Raw genomic sequence first — 20,126 nt, 5'->3', positions numbered from 1 at the left:
AAAAATAATTGTGGGAAATGTTAAAATCTTCACATAATGAACAGACAATTTTTCTTGGCATCCTAGTCCTATTCTGTGTTAGCCCTATGCCTGAGTAATCAACAATCTCACCATTTGTGTGTGTCTGTGTATGTATGTGTGTGTATATATATAGAGAGAGAGAGAGAGAGACTTGTATTCTTGGGTATATATCTATATCTATCTAAATATATATGTTTTTATTGGTCTAAATTATGACAGTTCCATTTTCAAGGGCCATGGAATGAAAGAGCTGAAAGTGAGTTACAAATAGGTCTGAATCTAAAAACAGAAGGAATTGCAGGAATGACCAAACATACCACTGAAAAGTAACAGAGCAGCCCTGTTGCACTCTGATTCTGAGATTATCACTGTCTTTTCATTAGTAGCCTGGCTGCGGCCAGAACCTGTCATTACCAGAGGAGTGTTCTGAGATCCACCCTAAAGATTAAAACCTCTCCCCACAACCTGGCAGCCTGCCATGCTGCGCAACCTGGGACATGAAGTCTAACTCTTCCTGTTTGCATGGCAGAGAGGATGGCAGGCTGCAGAATTGACTACGAATCCCAGCATACTGGGTGGCTTCTCTGAGCATTGGCACTGCCACATTCCTTTCTGCTTCCTGCCAGGGGATGGGAAATATAAAAGGTGAAGTAAGTAGTTTCTTTTTTAAAAAATTGGATGCTGCTGCGACAAGCTGCACTGGAGATTGGAGGGAGCACACACAGTGAGTTTGGCTTTTATATGTCTATAGACAGCTCTTGTATGTTGTCCTGAGGGCAGTCTGTACGAAAGATGCTTTTCCCAATTAAGAATGAATTAGTTTCCAAGCTGGTCTCTGTGTTTGTGTGTGTGTGTGTGCAGGAGTGCTGGAACTAGGGGTTCTGGGGCTGCGGCTTGAAGTGGTTTCCATCATATACAGGGAAGGGGGTTACAGCTTTGTTCAGTGACTTTCAGCACCTCTGCTATAAAAATTGTTCCAGTGCCCCTGTGTGTGTGTGTAGTAGGACAGGAACATGGAAACTAAGCAAACTTGGTTTTATGTAGGAGAACAGTCAGACCAAGGATGGTACGGGAGCAGAGGCAAAGCCCAACATCACTTGCAAAAACAAAGAAACATCACAGACGCTAAGGGTATGACTACACTACAGCTGTTACAGTGACACAGCTAGGGTGCTGCAGCTGTGTCACGGTGATATAGACACGTCCAACATTGATAGAAAGGATTTTACATTGATCTAGCTGTGTCTACAATGAGGGGTAGGTCGACCTAACTTTTTCATACAGGGCACAATATTTTTCACAGCCCTGAGCTATGTAGCTGGGTCAATCTAATTTTTAAATGTAGACTTGGCCTAAAGGGCCCTATTGTTGCTTCAGTTCAGCTGCTGGAAGGGGAACATGGATCTATTTCTTTGGGTTCATCTCTCTTTCCTTTTCAGCTGATGTGGTTAGACCCAAGTTGCCCGTTTGGGTGAAGCTCTGTGGTTGGAAACCTCTCTTGCTGCTACATGTTTATAACAATATTCTGTCTACATTATAATGGGAGGATTGATTGAATTCCCCAGCAAATGCATGCGTGCGCACGGACAAATCCAACTTCTAACGGGCATCTCTCTCCAGCATTCAGCAGCCTCCCATGCTGTTGTAACATCAAAAATGGCAGCTCTTGCCTATGTGCCTTGTACCAATCCATGGTGTGCACACAAAACACTGGGTTTCAGTGGCTGTTTACATGAGGCATAGAGAATAGGAATCACTGCCTTTGGCTTTAGCCGAGGTGTCTCCTCCAAGAGCTGTAAGAGCTGGAGCTGTTTGATATACCCCTATGCTGGTGTGCTGTATCCCATCTATTAGAGGACAGTGGTACTCATACAAAGGGCCGGCTTTATGACCCGTGGGGCCCGATTGGAATACTCAGTGGCCGTCCGGGGCTTCAGTGGCATTTTGGCGGCAGGGGTCCGCTCCGGGTCTTTTGCGGCACTGAAGGACGCCCCAGCCGCTGAAATGCCATGGAATACCCCCGGATCAACCCCCCCGCCACCGAAATGCCACGGAATACCCCCAGATCAAACCCCCCGCCACCGAAATGCCACTGAAGACCCCCAAAGCAGGGCCTCCTTAGGCGTAGGGCCCTCTTCAGCATGGGGCCCAATTCCGGGGAATCAGTGGAATTGGCGTAAAGCCGGCCTTGCTCATACGTACAGTTCACGATCACCATGTGTGCCAACCCAATGGGTTATGTGTATCCTCCGGCATCCACAGTACCTGAGAGAATGTACCTTTCTGGTTAAGCTGGAGCAGTGGTTCTCAATGACGGGTACATGTACCCTTGGGCAGGGCCGCCCGGGAGGGGGGATGGGCAAGTGAGGCAATTTGCCCCGGACTCCTCAGGGGCACCCATGAGAGTTTTTCAGGGCCCCTGGAGTGGGATCCCTCACTCGCTCCGGGGGCCCTGGAAAACTCTTGCGGGGCCGGGGCCCCCGGAGCTGCTTCTACTCCGGGTCTTCGGCAGCAATTAAGTGGCGGAGGGTCCTTCCGAGGGACCCCCGCCACTGAATTGCTGCCAAAGACCCAGTACTTTGGCAACGAGTCCCGCTTCAGCGGTAATTCGGCGGCAGGGAGCCCCACCACAGGTCTTCGGGGCACTTTGGCGGCGGGTCCCAGAGCAGAAGGACCCCCTGCCGCTGAAATACCGCCGAAGCAGGGGCTCCCCACCGCCGAAGACCCCAGGCTCCCTGAATCCTCTGGGCGGCCCTGCCCTTGGGGATACTCAGAGGTCTTCCAGGGGGTACATCAACTCATCTAGATATTTACCTAGTTTTACAACAGGCTACATAAATTGCACTAGCAGAATCAGTCCAAACTAAAATTTCATAGACAATGATTAGTTTATACCGCTCTGTATACTCTACACTGAAATGTAGGTACAATATTTATATTCCAATTGATTTACTTTATAATTCTGTGGTTGAAATGAGAAAGTCAGCAATTTTTCAGTAGTAGTGTGCTGTGACACTTTTGTGTTTTTATGTCAGATTTTGTGAGTTTTTAAGTGAGATGAAACTTGGGAGTACACACATAGGTATGGGAACTAGGGGTGCGAAGGGTGCTACAGCACCCCCCGGGCTCCTGGCTGCCAGCCCCGTGCCCAGGGTCCAGGCTGCTGCCCTGCGTGCCCGGTGTCTTGGCTGTTGGACCCACGCGCCTGGGGTTCTGGCTGCCGGCCCCATGTCTGGGGTCCCTGCTGTCCACTCGCACACCTGGGTCTCTGCTGCCACCCTGCGTCCGGGATCCCGGCTGCCACCTTGCACCCTGGGCTTAGCTCCCAGTCTCAGCTCTGGGGACTGGACAGAGGTAAGAGGGCTGACTTTCAGCATCCCCACTGTTAAAAATGTTGCTGCGCCATTGGGTACACAAGACAAATCAGACTCTTGAAAAGAGTACAGTAGTCTGAGAGCCACTGAGCTAGAGATTTGCCCCTTGCCCACCATTGATTGTAGACCTAAATGTACCTCATACCTGGCAAGTTATTTTCTGTGATTCACCAGCTGGAGTTATAGGGGAATTTGCACAGCTAGGGTGGAGCTCAAGCATGGAGGAGTTGTGATTTATTCACAAACAAACGTATAAAACAACCCACAAACCACTTGGGTTGTATCAACCACTAAATTGAAATCCCCAAAATATGCCATGATCTAAACCTCTGCAAGCCAGAGACACCATGTAACTAGCTATGTATGCATGGGAAGAACCCTTCATCCAAATTCCCGAAACCACCACATTAGCCTCTTAAAATTTCTCTCTGCTTTGATACTTACAAAAACGTAAGAACGGCCATACTGGGTCAGACCAAAAGTCCGTCTAGCCCAGTATCCTGTCTTCTGACAGTGACCAATTGCCAGGTGCCTCAGAAGGAATTAACAGAACAGGTAATCATCAAGTGATCCATCCCCTGTCGCTCATTCCCAGCTTCTGGCAAACAGAGGCTAGGGACACCATCCCTGCCCATCCTGGCTAATAGCCATTGATGGACCTATCTTCCATGAATTTATCTAGTTCTTTTTTGCACCCTATTATAGTCTTGGACTTCATAAGTATCAGCTCTGGCATTGGCTGAATAGGAGCCAATGTAGATGAATTTTGTAATGATCAGATTAGATTGAAATGGTTAGAGCAAACATTTATTCTTTTGTAGGCAACCCATGCCTGCTGATAGTGGGGGAGGGCGGAGTGAGGGCAGTGGCTTCCACAGTGTGACTGAGCATGCTCAGTCTGTGTGAGATGCCCTGTACAAGCCAAGCAGCAAATCTGGAGGGGAGTGGGGATGATCCTGCCTGCCCCTCCTCCCACGCATCCTCTATTGCCATGCCACTTGTTGAATAAAATTTGAAAAGAGTAAAACTTCTGCTGAGTCTGAATTTGATCTAACACAGTAGTCAAAGTTTAATAATTTATTTTCTGTTGTTTGAGGTCGGAGATAGGAGATGGCAGAGGCTGAAAGCACAGTTATAAACACCAATGTGAAACAGGTAAGAAGTTATTTGTTAGACCACTTACATTTCATATTTCAAGCACTTATCTTCAGTGTGATATTCCAAAATCCACCAACAAAGAGAAACAAGGTCTAGGGATGTGAGCACAGTAATGGGAGCTAGGAACTCCTGAAATCTACTGATTTCAATTTTGGAGCCAAAATGTTCATGCCAGGGGAACTAAAGAATCCCTTTTTTCAGACCCCTAAATAAAAGCAGATTGGTTTTCAGAACTGCTGAGCAGCTGCAGCTCCCAGTGAAGTTATAGGAGCACTGTGTGGGGAAACATCACAGGACTGAACCACTGGTTATGTAAAGAGAGGGTGAGACTGGTTCATTTGGAAAAGTCTGCCTTTGCAGTGGCTAAAATGAAAATTCACAAGTGGTAGCATCCATGAAGAATATTATTGACTTTTTATTATTCTTGCAAGAGTGGAGACAAACTGGGGTGAAAAATGCCTGTGAAGGGAGGTGGGGCTGGTGATGTGCAGTGAAGCTAATCTGTGTTGGCAGGAAACCGTGAATGGTGTCACCTCATGGAATTTACAGCTCTGCACAAGTAGTGGAATGAGGCTATACTGTGTCCAGATCAGCCAAAATTACGGAGCAGCTGCCCAAAACTGTTGCAGACAGACAACAGTATACGCAATGCATGCTGCCAAGTTGGGAGGGCCGTGACCTCCAACCTTTGCCTGCCCTGTCTTTTGTGACCTGAGGGATTGAGAGTGAACATCATAGACCCAGGGTGCATCTCTCTCCCTAGGTCCCTCTCTCCCCTAGATTGTGCAGGGCCAGCAATAATCAAGCGTATGTCATGCTATCCAAAGCTCACAGCTGCCATGGTGGGGTTTGAATCTCAAGTGTCATGCCTTAATTCAGGGGTCGGCAACCTTTCAGAAGTGGTGTGCCGAGTCTTCATTTATTCACTCTACTGGCACGCAAAACCTTAAATTAATACATTTTAACATTTTTATGAGGTGTCTTTCTATAAGTCTATAATATATAATAAACTATTGTTGTATGTGTCATGGTATAATTCCCCACTCTGAACCTTAGCGTCCAAGAGATGAGGTACCAGCATGAATTCCTCTAAGCTTGATTACCAGCTTAGAACCTGTAGCGCTGCCACCAACCAGGAATTCCAGTGCCTGGTACACTCTGGTCCCCCCAAAACTGCTGGGGAACCCCAAGACCAAGATCCTCTGGATCTTAACACAAGGAAAGTAAATCCTTTTCCCACCGTTGCCTCTCCCAGGCTTCCCCTCCTGGTTACCCTGGAAGATCACTGTGATTCAAACTCCTTGAATCACAAAACAGAGAGGAAACTGCACCTTCCTCCCTCTCTCTCTCCCCCTCCCAGACTCTCCCTGAGAGAGACAGTATCCTGACACAGAGAGAAATTAGCCTCTCTCTCCCTCTTCCTCCTTTCTCCCCACCATTCCCTGGTGAATCCAGACCCTGTCCTCTGGGGTCTCACACCAGAATAAAAAAAAAAACAATCAGGTTCTTAAACAGAAACTTTTAATTAAAGAGAGAAAAACAGTAAAAATTATCTTTGTAAATTTAAAATGGAATAGGTAATAGAGTCTTTAGCTATAGACACTGGGAATACCTCCAGCCTAAGTATTCAAGTACAAATTAAATCCTTTCAGCAAAAATACAAATTTGAACTCTTTCTAGCCAAATGCACAATTAAACTCCTTCCAGCCAAATGCACATTTGCAAATAAAGAACAAACAAAGCCTAACTCGCCATTACCTAGTACTTACTATTTGGATCTATAAGAACCTGTATCAGGGAGATTGAGAGAAACGTGTTGCACATCTGGTCCCTCTGACCCCCAGAGTGAACAACAACCAAAAACTAACAGCACACACAAAAACTTCCCTCCCTCAAGATTTGAAAGTATCCTGTCCCCTGATTAGTTCTCTGGTCAGGTGACAGCCAGGCCTACTGAACTTGTTAACCCTTTATAGTCAAAGAGATATAAAGTACTTCTGTGCTATTAACTTTTCTTATCTGTTTATGACAGTATGTAAAGTAAATAAGGTTTTTAAAATGTTTAAAAAGCTTCATTTAAAACTAAATTAAAATGCAGAGCCTCCCGAACTGGTGGCCAGGACCCAGGCAGTGTGAGTGCAGCTGAACATCAGCTCATGTGCCGCTTTTGGCATGCATGCCATAGGTTGCCTACCCCTGCCTTAATTCATCCTGGTCAACGAATATATGTAACAAGTGAGCTGTTGGTAGAATAGGGGTCCTATCCCACATCTGTTCCTGCCTGGTCTGACCCCAGTGTACAGCTCCGTTCATCCAGAACTTCTACCTGAAACAAACTTTGTCCCAGCTGCTGTAATGTGTAAGATTTTCACACCATCTAGGTTCTGAATGGGCGACTCCACTTACTGGGGAAGTGCACTGTCAGTGTGTCCACTCCCCAGCTCGCAGACAACACCCACAGGTGAGGGAAGGTTCATAGCACCACTATGACACTGGTGGTGCTTTAAAGGTGGGCTGGACGGAAGTGGTCAATCACTGTGCCTACTCAAGTCTTGGCACTGAACGGCCCCCACCTCTCCAGTGATTGGCTGCCTGTGGTAGGGGGTGTGGGCAATTGCAAGGCTCACCCAGGTGGTTGTATTTAAGACCCTAGGAAATGTGTGGGAGAAGAGAGATGACGTCAGAACCCGCAGCTCCCACTGCTCATTTGCAGTACCCTCTCCTGATTGATCATTGCCACCTCTTTCTTTAAATCCACCCTTTTCTTCTTTTTTGGATCTCCCATTGCCCACCGCAGAAAGACCCAAATGAGGCGCTGGTCATCGCCGTGACAACCAGGGCCATCTTCAACCTGGAGGAGGAGCATCAGCTGTTCCTGACAAAGGGCAAGGAAGAGTATGTGAAATATCAGCAAGTCAATGAGGATAAGCCCTTGGAGCAAGGTACAGCCTTCGCTTTCATTCAGGTGAGACGCCAGCTGCGGCCCCCGTTCTCATCAAGATGTGTGTGAAACTTGGTACATAGCAAAGTTCAGCCTTCAGTTCCTTCAAGCCTTGTGCTCTTTGGCTGGGGCATCTCTCCCTGACGAAAGCAAAGAGTGATGCCTGACTCATGGTGAGGCACGGCCTCTACTTTCCTCCAGGTGAGATGCTTCGGCCCAGATTCTCAAAGGTATTTAGGTGCCCACCTCCCATTAAAATCAGTGAGAGTTTTAGACACCTAAATACCTTTGAAGTTCTGGGCCTTTGCCGATAGCCAGGTGAGATCTCAGCTCTTGTGAGGTCAAGATGCTTCCAGCCTTAGCTCTTATCAGTATAAGGTGTGGTCTTTGCTGCAGTCAAGGTGAGGTGCCTTCCTCAGACATGCATAGGAGTGTGACTCTTGGCCCTCATTTGGAACAATGAAATATACACGTGAGTTGTGTGTTGTTCTGTTTTGTGGAGGGATACATTGCAGACACACAAACCATCAGCCACCATTCCAAAACTGACGGTGGCCAACTTGGATGGCACCACGTCACTGTGGTATTTTTTTTTAATTATTTAGTGTTTAAAGCATAAATACCAGCCTTCCTGCCATATCCAGGATGGCAGACAAACTGTAAGGATTCAAGGAAAACTATAGACTCCAAATGACACTAGTTTCCTCACCACAACCATCCTAGAAACCTACCCTTAGAAAGAGGGAAGGTTAGAAACAGAACAACATCAGCACTATGAAGTGACTTCTTGAGCAAGGACACAGCAGCAATTTGGAGGGAAGACGACACCAGCAGAGGTTGGCGACCTCTGAAAGTGGGTAGGCAAGTTGAATTATATATATTTAGTGCATGTATAATAGACAAAATAGGCTAAATTCAGGCCAGACATGTGTTGACGGAAAAGGATGTGACCCAGAATAAGGGATCTGGGGAGCTGTAATTCCCATGGCTGAGGGGAGCTGGAGCCACACAGCAATACATGCTGGGAAAGGGGCAAGGCTAGCAGGAGGTCCCTTTTCATCACTGTGAGAGATACTGGGGAGAGAATAAGACTTGCTGTTTGTCTCCCCATTAGGAGAAAGAGAGAGACACTAGGAAAAGGGCAAGAGCTCCAGATCTCTCCGGTCAGGGGCCTGGGAAGAGGCCCAAGAGAAGACAGCCAGAGGGTGGGGTGAATCACTCCAGTGAGGGGGTGCCTGTTGCAGAGCTAAGGAAGTGGCATGAAAGGGGAAGTGAAGCGGGGCTAGAGTTGGTGGTTGGAGCTGACACCTGCTTCTCTGTCGAGGGCCTGAAGGTTGGACCTTGCAGAAGAGAGAGGGCATGAACTCCACTGAGTCAGAGGGAGCAGCAGAGCAGGGGGCATTGCTGCTGTACCCGAGGGAGGAGAGGAGAGTACCAGACCCTTAAAGGAGGGCTGTGATCCAAGGAATCCAGAAGGGATGGAGTACTTCAGTTTAACCAGAGGCTTAAAGTACCAAAATCAAATTACTGAGAGAGTAACTATGGTAACCAATAGCCCACTGTTAAATTTGGCCTCTTCTGGCTTAAGCCCAGGGTCAGGGCTGTTGGTGGTGGAAAGGCAGCAATCTCCCCTCTGCATCCAGGGGCTCTGCATGGACGGGACATGGCTAGAACAATCAGGAGACATGCTGTTATTAGCCTATCCACTGCAGGACTCCTGTAATGCCCTAGGGCAAGTTAAAGCCATCCCCACCACAACAGAATTCCTGAGGGAAAGTACATGGCAATGCTTTTGTCTGCCCTTCTTTGAGTGGTTCCCTGTTGGATGCAGAGGGCCACTGTCTTCTACATTTCCCTACACCAGCAAGAGTGATTCTGTCTCCTGGATGCGGGGAAGGAGTGCTGGAAATTGTGTGGCAGTAGATTGTGGGTACGTTTGTGAGTATACAACTCAGAGAACAGCCCATTGTAAAACAGTGTTGTGTCTCTGGCTGCTTCATCCAGGCTGTGCAGTTTGTGAATGAGAAACTCCTGGAGAGAAACCCAGAGGAGAAGGGCCTCTTTGATGTCATCATCCTCTCCAACAACAGCCCAGAGAGTGGCATGCGCATCGTCAAAAGTGCTAAGCACCATGGTAAGGAGATCCCACCTCTCATTTGCAGTCAGCCCACATTCAATGAATGGGGGAAAACTGTCATCCGGTCCTCCAGAGACTGCTGTGAAATAGATGAGGACGTGGGTCTGCGGGGATACACAACAGTCTGGGGACAGGTGGTATGGAAGGGAAAGGACCCAGCCTATGTGTGGGATGGTAGCACAAAAAGGGGATGAAGTGAAGGGGGTGTTGCGGGAAATGGCTGGCATGCTGAGAAGGATGTTGCATGAATGTGGGAGAAAAGGAGTGAAGATTTAACATTGTGAGGGACATTGTGTTGATGTGGGGAGGAAAGATAATGGTGGCTGTGCTGAGGGTCCCTGCATAAGTGTAAGGCAGCAGGATGGGGGTATTGCACTGATATCTGGAGCAGCTGTTGTCCTGGCAGGGTCATGACATCAGTTGCATAAAGGGACATTGTATTAGGGTGTGTCGGCCAAGGCGGGAGATGTAGGGAGAGCTATGTCAGTGTGTGGGCTGGAGCGCAAGGCAGGCTGGAAATAGAAATTAAAGATAGCTTTTCAGCTGTGCCACAGGTTTGATGGGTGATCTTGGGCAAGTCATTTCCCTCTCAGTGCCTGGGCTTTCCCATCAAGTGGGGATAATGATATTGACCTCGTCTCCAAAACACATTGAGATCCACGTATGAGAAGTGCTGTGTAAGAGCTAGGTATTAATTTGATTTCATTTACTTTTTCTGATGTTAAGGTTTGGAGATTTCCAGGTTTTGCTTTGTCAGCGATGAAGATTCCACCCAGTACTTGAAATCCCATAATGTCAAGCTCTTCCTCTCGGCCGACAGGACAGACGTGTGCAATGCACTTCAGCGAGGTGTGCTTTCTCCCTCTCCTCCCTCAGCCAGCCTGGGATTTCATTCTTACACTTGGGCCCTGCACTGACTCCCCGCATAAGCCCCAAGATGAAGTTCTGTCAAGGCTTGCTTTTTCAGAGGGGTTTTTTACTCGATTCAGAGAAGTGGTTCTGGGCGGATCTCGACACATTACATCTCAGCCTGGAAACAATTCAGAACCTAAGAGTTCGGCAGTGTCTAGAAGTCACACGTAACCAGCTTGTAACTCTTTGATGGTGCATGTCAAATGAACTAGCAGGTCTCCGGTGCAAGTGGGCAAGTAATTCATAATTCATCTGTTGCTGAAGAGTTTAGTCTCTTTCTGTTTATCAGATACCCACAAACAGACCATGGGTTTTCTCAGATGTATTCGTTATTCTAAATTATACTTCAAACAGTTTGTGTGAATAATTGTTGCTCATGAATTTGGTCACAAGTTGGTCGTTACGAGCATCCAGCATTGTAGATTCAAGCTGTTCCTGCTCCTGGATTGAATGAGTCACGGTTAGAATCAGGTCTGCAGAGCACTATCATTATAAATTGGAAATTTGCTTTCTGTGATTCACTTAAAATTAAGCATATGCTGAAGTGCATTCCTGAATGGGGATGAACATAAGCATGTGCTTAACCTCTATCAGGAAGTAGGAGTCTTTCCAAGGACTTTAAGGGGAATCAGGCCCAGAGTCTCTTTTTCATGAACATTGCTGGTTTGACTGGGACCTTTGCCCAGCTGTCAAGGTTCCTTCATTCAGGCAAACAACACAATTCACAAGCAACTTACGTCTAAACAAGAAAACTTTTCTTTGCAGGGAAGTAAAACCCTAAAGCTGTCTGATTGAATAACATTCCTGGGTTAAAACCTATTTCCTGGCTATAATCCCAGTATGTGAGAGTGGGCAGAGAACGCCTTTTCTCCAGTGCAGGAAGAGGGCCAGCATTAGGCCAGGTGCATAGAAGAATATAGTAGAGGAGCCAGCCAGTTTCACCAGCTGCACCAAGTGAGCGTGTCTGTGTTTGGCAGGGTAGGGTAAGCACAGGCAGGAGAGTGCTGGGTGTACATGGTGCATAGGTGCAGCAAACCACGCTTCTGACAGCACCTATGGAGATATCTCCAAACAGTGACATCTGAGCATTGCCTCTCCTTCCCACCCCCAGAACGGCTCTGCCAGATGAGCCCTATTTGGAGATCTATCATCTCTTTTCACTTGGGGAACCCGAAGCTGCGAGGGCCTGATCCAAAGCCCATTGAAGTCAGTGGCAGTCTTTCCATGGATGTCAGTGGGCATTGGATGAGGTTGTAACAATTTCCCGGAGGAAGCTATGTCTATGCTGACTGCTCCCCAACCTGTCCTCCATTGCATGCAAGCACAAAGTTTTTGTGTGGCTCCACTGGCTGCCGCATGGGGGTGCCCTGCCGAGCAGCATCACCAGGCAGCCAGGACTCGTACTCTGGGGCCCTCACCAGAGTGTGGACACAATCTCTCTGGTTCCCATTCTCAGCTAGGCAGTGACACTTCTTTCTGTCCCACAGGAGTGTCAGCGGCTCTCATCTTCCAGCAGGAGGTGCAGACCCCCAGCACCCAACTGCGAGTGGTGTTTGATGGGGATGCCGTGCTCTTCTCAGATGAGACAGACCGGGTTTTTCGAGAGAAGGGACTGTCGGGGGCTCTGGAGTATGAGAGGGCAATGGAAGCCGTGCCCATGGGAGAGGTATGTTAGCTTGCCCTGCCTTAATGGGCTTCCCAGTCCCTACACTTGCTTCCAACCTGCTCAGTCTGGTTGTGTTACACTCACCCACAGTGACCAGTGAGTGGGGCCTCCTGCTAGGGCTTCACCAATAGCCCCTTGCAGCAGAATATGCACCAACATTCATGGGTGGCCTCTGGCCTATACAGTGACTGCTTTGGCCTGATTCAACACCCCACTGAAGGCATTGAAGAGTCCCCTGTTGGTTTCAGTGAGTGCTGTAACAGGCCATTGGTCTCTTCTCCTGTGGATGAGGTTTGTGACACTAGCCCTGCTCTGAAAACAGATGAGCCGCCTGTGAATATTTGCTCTATTTCTAACCCTTTTCCCAGTCTGCAAACCTTTATTAGCAAATTCATGGTCCTTTGTCACAATCAACTGGTCCTATTTTTGTGGTGCTGCCTTTTGGAATGTGTCCATCTGCTCACTTGGGACTGAGATAAGGCCACAGCATTCACTTCCATTTCTGATCTACTTGGGGTTTGCATCAAGTCTTCAGAAGTGAAGGGTTAGAGCACTAACCCACTGTGCTGCTACACAGGTCACGCTGTGGCACAGTTCACAGACCACTGGTGCTCTGCCGACCACTTGCCGCAGGAGAGCTGACTTGTGGCACAGTGTTGGCTCCCTCTTGATTCTGGCTGCTAAGCGGCATTAAAAGGTGGGTACATGCTAGTCAGGTTTATGATGGGTTTATGCTATTCGAAGCATAAACTACTTTCCTAAAGTCACGTTTCCATGTAAGCAATGGCTGTCATTGCTACAGGGATGTTTTATGATTGATGGGTGGGGAAGTGTCCATGAGACCATCCCGCTAGTTAATTGTGGTTCAGACACTGGAAAAGTGTGAGATCTGCAGCTGTAAGGAATCTACATTCCTACCCTCTGTAAGAAATCGCTCCATCTTAGACTCATAGACTTTAAGGTCAAAAGGGACCATTATGATCATCTAGTCTGACCTTCTGCACAATGCAGGCCACAAAATCTCACCCATCCACCTCTATAACAAACCCTTAACCTATGTCTGAGTTATTGAAGTCTTCAAATTGTGATTTGAAGACCTCAAGCTGCAGAGAATCCTCCAGCAAGTGATCCGTGCCCCATGCTGCAGAGGAAGGCGAAAAACCTCCAGGGCCTCCGCCAATCTGCTCTGGAGGAAAATTCCTTCCCGACCCCAAATATGGCGATCAGTTAAACCCTGAGCATGTGGGCAAGACTCACCAGCCAGCACCCAGGAAAGAATTCTCTGTAGTAACTCAGATCCCACCCATCTAACAATCCATCCCAGACCACTAGGGCATCTTACCTGGCTGATAATCAAAGATCAATTGCCAAATTAATTGAACAATTAAGCTTATCCGTCCATAACCACCCCCTCCCCCCCATAAAACTTAAATCCAAGCAGTCTTATAAGCCAGTATAGTCTTTTCCCCCACTACTCCCTTGGAGCCTGTCCAGACTTCACTCCTCTAATGTTAGAAACCTTTGGTCTATTTTATTTCAAAGGTCTATCAAACTGGGACACTGGACGTTTATCCATTTGTTCTTGTGTCCTCCACATTGGATAAGCTAAATAATCCTCTCCTCACTCCTAATATTTTTTGCCCTCAGATATATTTAATAAAGAGCAAGCATAATCCCCCATCAACTTCTCTGTTGGTTAGGCTAACAAGCAACTCTTGCGATCTCCTTTTCATAGACAGGTTTTCATTCCTATCAAATCATCCTAGTTAGTAGCCTGTCTCTCGACCTGTTCCGTTTGAATCATCCTTCTTAACATTGGCAGACCAGCACTTCAACACAGTTATTCAGATGAGGTCTCACCAGTTGCCTTGTACAATATGTACTTAACACCTCCTTATCTTGCTAAATACTCGCGTGCATCTAAACCGCATTAGCTTTTTTAACAGTGCCATATCACATTGGCAGCTCGATAGTTATCCTTGATCAATCAAACCTCCGAGGTCCTTCTTCCTCTGGTTATCCAACTGATTGTGTCCCACTTTAAACTACCATTTTTTGTTATTAATCCCTAAATGCATAACCTTGCACTTTTCACTTTAAATTGTCATTCCTAGTATATTACCAGTTTACAAGTCATCAGATCTAACCTGCTAGGATATCCCAGTCCTTCTCCTGTTAGGAACACCTCCCAGCTTTGTGTCATCCACAAACTTTATTAGCACACTCCCACTTTTTGTGCCAAGGTCAGTAATAAGAAGATTGGTCTCGAAACTGATCCCTGAGGAACTCCACTAGTAACCTCCTTCCAGCCTAACAGTTCACCTTTCAGTACGACCCGTTGTAGTCTCCCCTTTAACCAGTTCCTTATCCACCTTTCAATTTTCACATTGATCCCCATCTTTTCCAATTTAACTAGTAATTCCCCATGTGGAACAGTATCAAATGCCTTACTGAAATCGAGGTAAATTGGTAAATTGGAAACCACTGGGTTTCCTTTATCTAAAAAAATCTGTTACCTTCCTTGATCTCTCTTTTCTGGCTATTTTTGTGCAAAGGTGAAATTAATGCCTCCTCGTGTACTCTCAGCCTCTAATCCCTGTGTGCCTTCCAGGGTCCATTGAAGGCATTTGCCATGCATCTTGGGAAGATGCGCAAGAAGTTCAGCCAGGAGAATTCCCCTATTCGCACCTACTTATTGACTGCCCGCAGTGGCCGGAATATGGGCATCCGTGCTCTCAAGACCCTCCGGGAATGGGGGCTGGCGATTGATGAGGCCTTCTTCATGGACGGGGCTCCCAAGGGCCCTCTCCTCTCCCAGATCCAACCCCACATCTTCTTTGACGATGGCCTTCATAACATCCAGGGGGCTCAAGATATTGGCATACCCTCTGCCTTGGTCCCCTGTGACTGCTGATGGGCAGGGATGAAGGGGCAAAGGTCCTCCAAGGATCAGGCAATTGGAGAACACAAGGACAAAGCTTCTGCCAGAAGGGATAAGGGAGGATTTCTAAACCTGTGCTAAGCAAGCTTAGGGGAGAGGGAGAGAAGATGCTGTGTGCTGAGGTGGTGCTGGATCTATTGCTCTTGGGTCCCTCTCTTAGTTCCAAAGACAGGGTCCATCTGATCTTAGGGATGTGGCAACAGAAGGCCAAAAATCCACAGGAAGGAAGGATGCTTGAAATGTAACGTAATAGTTAAGTCCATCTCTTGATCTGCCTTAGCCGTCTCTTCAGTGACTGCAGCCCTTCCAGCCACTAGGGATAATGTGCTCCACCACTTGTGTCATACAAGCACTGAAACCACAGCTCTAGTGATGAGACCATGTGAGCTGAAGACAGCATGTAACTGTTGTAAGAAACAGGCAATATAAGCTCAGGCTGCACTCAGACATGGGGGTTTGGCTTAGGAGTTTTGGGCAAGTACTGCTGTTCAAATGCCAATAACCCTCTAAACGCTGCATTTGTTGGGGTTTCTGCTTTTTCAAAGGAAACTATTTTTTTTAGTGTGTATGTTTTAGATATATGGGGCCAAATCCTGAGGGATGCTGAGCAGCTAGTGAGCACTTGCAGCTTCCACTGACTGCAGCAGGAGTTTCAGATGCTCAGCGCCTCCCAAGATTTGAGTGCCAGGAACCAGGAGCTCTGTCTTCTCATAGATTCTAGTTTGTAGGTATGTCTTGTACTGGGCCTGATTCTGATTTCCTACTGGTATAAATCAGGAGTAACTCCACAGAAATCAGTGGAATTATACCAGGGTAAGTGAAATCAGAATCCAGTCCATCATATCTAGTAGTTAATTTAATGTCAAGCGCTCTCTCTTTTCCTGCCAGCCACGCAGCCTCTCTTCTACTCTCTCCTCTAAATGGCACAGGAAGATCAAATCACTGTCATTGTATAATGCACAACACTGCAAAGCTGCTTTTGCAGTATCTCGAGTATGTTTGTGCTGAGAGCAGGGTAAGAATGGCAAGCCCCACGGTATATCTGGTCATTCACACTTAGGATCCAAGACAAATCACGTCCAATGTTATTTTCCAGTAATAATTTTTTTAAGAACTAAATCTGGGTTGGTTATAGCTGCGCACAAATATGATGCAAAGCCCTCATATAGACATAATATACATAGGATACTAGGGTTATATCCTCTGTGTGTGTGTGTATTTACATATATATAGTTATAAATTATGGGCCAGTTTCTCAGCTGGTGTAAATCTGTGATAGTTCCTTTGACTGGAGGAACTATGCCAACGTATCTGAGAATCTGGCCCTACATGTATGATGCTACAGTAATGATCTAGCAGTCCAATTCCTGTGTGCTCTTGCCAGCAGCTGTGCTTTGATTTTAGTGCTTGGATCTCAGCAAACTATTCCAAAAGGGGCAGGAAGACTCAAAAATAACAGCAGAGTATTGGGGTAGGAGAGGGCTTAGCTGAGTGCCTTATTCTAAGCACACTGCATTACACATTCCTTGTTTCTTCTGGAATAAGTGTACATTAGCCTTTGTTCTTGCTGGCTATAACAGGTGCAGCTGGTTACACTGGGGCATTGTTCTTGCTGGCGCTGGTGTATCTGAGGCCTGGTTTGAGCAGTTTTGGATATGTTTGGGGTTCTTTTTAATGGGCAGGAAGCAGTAGGATGGAGCCTAATTTATAATTGCTAACCTGCAGTTTCTTTCCCAGGGCTGAATTTTGGCCTTTTGTCTATGCGCACATTCACCACCAGAGGCCACCATGCTGCTCCTTACTGAAACAGATTTCAGAGTGATAGCTGTGTTAGGCCATGGCTACACTTAACAGCTGTACAGCACTGGGAGTCACAGCTGTCTTCATACAGCTGTGTAGGGAAAGCACTGCAGTGAGGCCACACAAATGTGGCCACCATCGCTGCAGTGTGGCCACATTTGAAGATTTGCAGCGCTGTTGGGAGTGGTGCATTATGGGCAGCTATCCCAGCATTCAAGTGGCTGCAACGTGCTTTTCAAAAGAGGGGGGTGGGGTGGAGTGTGACAGGGAGCCTCGGGGAGACAGAGAGAGCGGATTTTTGGAGCAGACACTGTGACAGCTCCCTGCCTTGGCAGTTCAAAAGAGGGGGGTGGGGTGGAGTGTGACAGGGAGCGTGGGGGAGACAGAGAGAGTGGATTTTTGGAGCTGGCACTGTGTCAGCTCTCTGCCTTGCAAGTTCTAAGGACTGGAAGATACACAGCACCAATCTTCAATCATTTTAAAAGTTTTGACCCCTTCCCCCACCCCTCTCTTATTCACTAAATGCAAATTATGCACTCCTAAATAGCCTTCAGACCACATAAGCAGCTGCTCCAAAACAGACCTCCTCTCCCACTGCGCCATGTTGCTTCTCTCCTCAAGCAAACAGCTGTGAACATTCCAAAGCAATTCCCCTGCCTGCCTCTGCTCGAGCAAACAGGAGCTGTGTTTGTTTTTTAGATAAGCAGCTCCGGGAGCCCAGAGTTAACAACAAACCGGAAGAGTGGCTGAACAGGCATTCTGGGATACCTCCGAATACCTCGGAGGCCAGTTACAGCGCTTTTGGTGGCCACACTTGCGGAGCAGTGCTGCATCACCAGCGCTGCAATCCTTATACCCGAGGCAGAGCAGGAGTACAACCAGCGCTGCAGCCAGGGAGATGCGGCGCTGTATGTGCCTTGCAAGGCTGGTGGTGGGTTTACAGCGCTGCAACTCTCCAGTGTAGCCAAGCCCTCAGTCTGTATCAACAAAAACAATGAGGAGTCCTTAGAGTGGCACCTTAGAGACTAACAAATTTATTTGGGCATAAGACTGACCTCACACTTGGTAAGGCAACTTCCATCCTTTCATGTATTTATACCTGTTCCTGTATTTTCCACTCCATGCATCTGATGAAGTGGGTTCTAGCCCACGAAAGCTTATGCCCAAATAAATGTGTTAGTCTCTAAGGTGCCACAAGGACCCCTTGTTGCTTTTACTGAAACAGGCATGCTAGCAAATTGATCCTATCACTGCTGTGGCATGCGGCCAGGTCACAAAATCAGGGCAAACAGAACTTAGCTTTTTGCTTCAAGGAGGCTCGTACAAGCAGTGGGTGAAAAACAATGTTTAACTGGCAAAATATGCCTGGAAAAGGCCCTTTAAAAAGCTTTAATGAAATCTTCTCTGTGAACCCAGCTAACCATCTCACTGCTCTGCATTGCACATAAAAGATCTAAATTCCACTCCCTGGGGGGCCGTTTAAAGGGGGCAGGGGAGGATTCTAGTCCCCGTCATCCCCTTCCCACCTCCGTCCCTCTGAGTTTCATAGGGGAGCTCTACTCACCCTAGCCCCAGATGGAGTTCTTAACTGCAACAACTTGCATGTGATATGTGATGAGTTTGGAAGCTGGGAGCAGCACAGCCTTTGGGGCTGTTTATAAACAGAGCTGGGGTGATTAAGATAACGAAAGGCTTATCATTAAAGTAAATTAAGGATTCTTAGATGATCCTGAAAGCAGGCCAGGCACTTCAGTTAAAAGATAGGAAACAAAGGATAGGAATAAAAGGTGAGAATGGAGAGAGGTACATATTCAACATATTCATAAATGATCTGGAAAACAGGGTATGCAGTCTGGTGGTAAAATTTGCAGATGACACAAAATTACTCAAGACAGTTAAGTCCAAAGCAGACTGCAAAGAGCTACAAAAGGAACTCACAAAACTGAGTGACCAGGCAATAGAATGGCAGAAGAAATTCAATGTGGATAAATGCAAAGTAATGCACTTGACAAAATATTATCCCCACAATACATACGAAGTGTTAGGGTCTAAATTAGCTGAACCCGTCAAAAAGGAGCTCTTGGAGTCATTGTGAATAGTTCTCTGAAAACATCTGCTCAATGTGCAGTGGCAATTAAAAAAGCTAACAGAATATTGGGAATCGTTAGGAGAGGGATAGATAATAAGAGAAAAATATCATATTGCCTCTATGTAAATCCATGGTACGCCGACACATTGAATAGCGCATGCAGATTTGGTCACCCCATCTCAAAAAAGATATTGGATTTGGAAAAGGTACGGAGAAGGGTAGCAGAAATCATTAAAGGTATGAACACTTGTATGAGGAGAAATTAAAAAGACTGGGACTTTTCAGCTTGGAAAAGAGATGACTAAGGGGGCATGTGATAGAGGTCTATAAAATCATGACTGGTGTGGAAAAATCGAATAAGGAAATGTTATTTATTCCTTCACATAACACAAGAACTAGAGGTCACCTAATGAAATTAATAGGCAGCAGATTTAAAACAAAATAATAGTATTTCTTCACAGCCAACCTATGGAGCTCTCTTCCAGGGGATGTCATGAAGGCCAAAACTATAACAGGGTTCCAATAAGAACTAGATAATTACATGGAGGATAGGTCTAGCAATGGCTATTAGCCAGGATGGACAGGGATCCAACACCCTGTTCAATAGGCACTGACTCCGTGGGTGCTCCGGGGCTGGAGCCAGTAGGGGCTCAGAGGCAGGACTGCTATACGCAGGAGTGAGTGTTACTCGAAAGCAACTGTCCCTCCCCAGCGGTTAATGGAAGGAGTGACATGGACTCTCCTAATCACTCCCCTGGCTAAAAAGGTGCTGGCTGCACTGTGAGAAACTGATGGTGAGAAGGTTAAAATAGGGGAATGCATGTGAGGTGGTGGTGAAGAAGAATTCCCAAGCTCTAGTGGAAATACTGCGGACCACTGCATACCGAGGAAGGGGGAGGTGATACTATCTCTTTTGTAGATAGATTGCTAATAGCAATAGTCTTCTTCAGCTTGCCACTCCTGTAGTAGACCCCTAACCAGGGCTGGCTTTAGGAACTGCGGGGCCCGATTCAAATATCCGGCGGCAGTCCGGGCCTTCGGTGGCACTTCGGTGGCGGGGGGGGGGGTCCTTCCCTCGCTCCGGGTC

General features: G+C 47.0%; 1 protein-coding gene across 2 annotated transcripts; it reads left to right on the top strand.

Moving 5' to 3' along the window:
- The first annotated feature begins 532 nt into the window (after positions 1–532).
- LOC116819160 (cytosolic 5'-nucleotidase 1A-like) lies at positions 533–17,210 on the top strand. 2 transcript variants are annotated; one of them, XM_032770693.2, is made up of 7 exons: positions 533–671; positions 4,492–4,550; positions 7,351–7,518; positions 9,499–9,628; positions 10,358–10,480; positions 12,031–12,209; positions 14,821–17,210. In XM_032770693.2, the coding sequence occupies exons 2-7, from the start codon at positions 4,506–4,508 to the stop codon at positions 15,121–15,123; spliced, it is 948 nt and encodes a 315-aa protein (XP_032626584.1). In that variant the 5' UTR covers positions 533–671; positions 4,492–4,505; the 3' UTR covers positions 15,124–17,210. The 2 variants fall into 2 exon arrangements, with proteins under 2 accessions (XP_032626584.1, XP_032626567.1); XM_032770676.2 differs by having other exon boundaries at positions 534–745.
- The last annotated feature ends 2,916 nt before the right edge of the window (positions 17,211–20,126 follow it).

This window comes from Chelonoidis abingdonii, chromosome 4, assembly GCF_003597395.2.
Source record: "Chelonoidis abingdonii isolate Lonesome George chromosome 4, CheloAbing_2.0, whole genome shotgun sequence".
Taxonomy (NCBI): domain Eukaryota; kingdom Metazoa; phylum Chordata; order Testudines; family Testudinidae; genus Chelonoidis; species Chelonoidis abingdonii.
The sequence above is the reverse complement of the archived record's forward strand: the minus strand, read 5'-3'. Positions and strand labels throughout refer to the sequence as shown.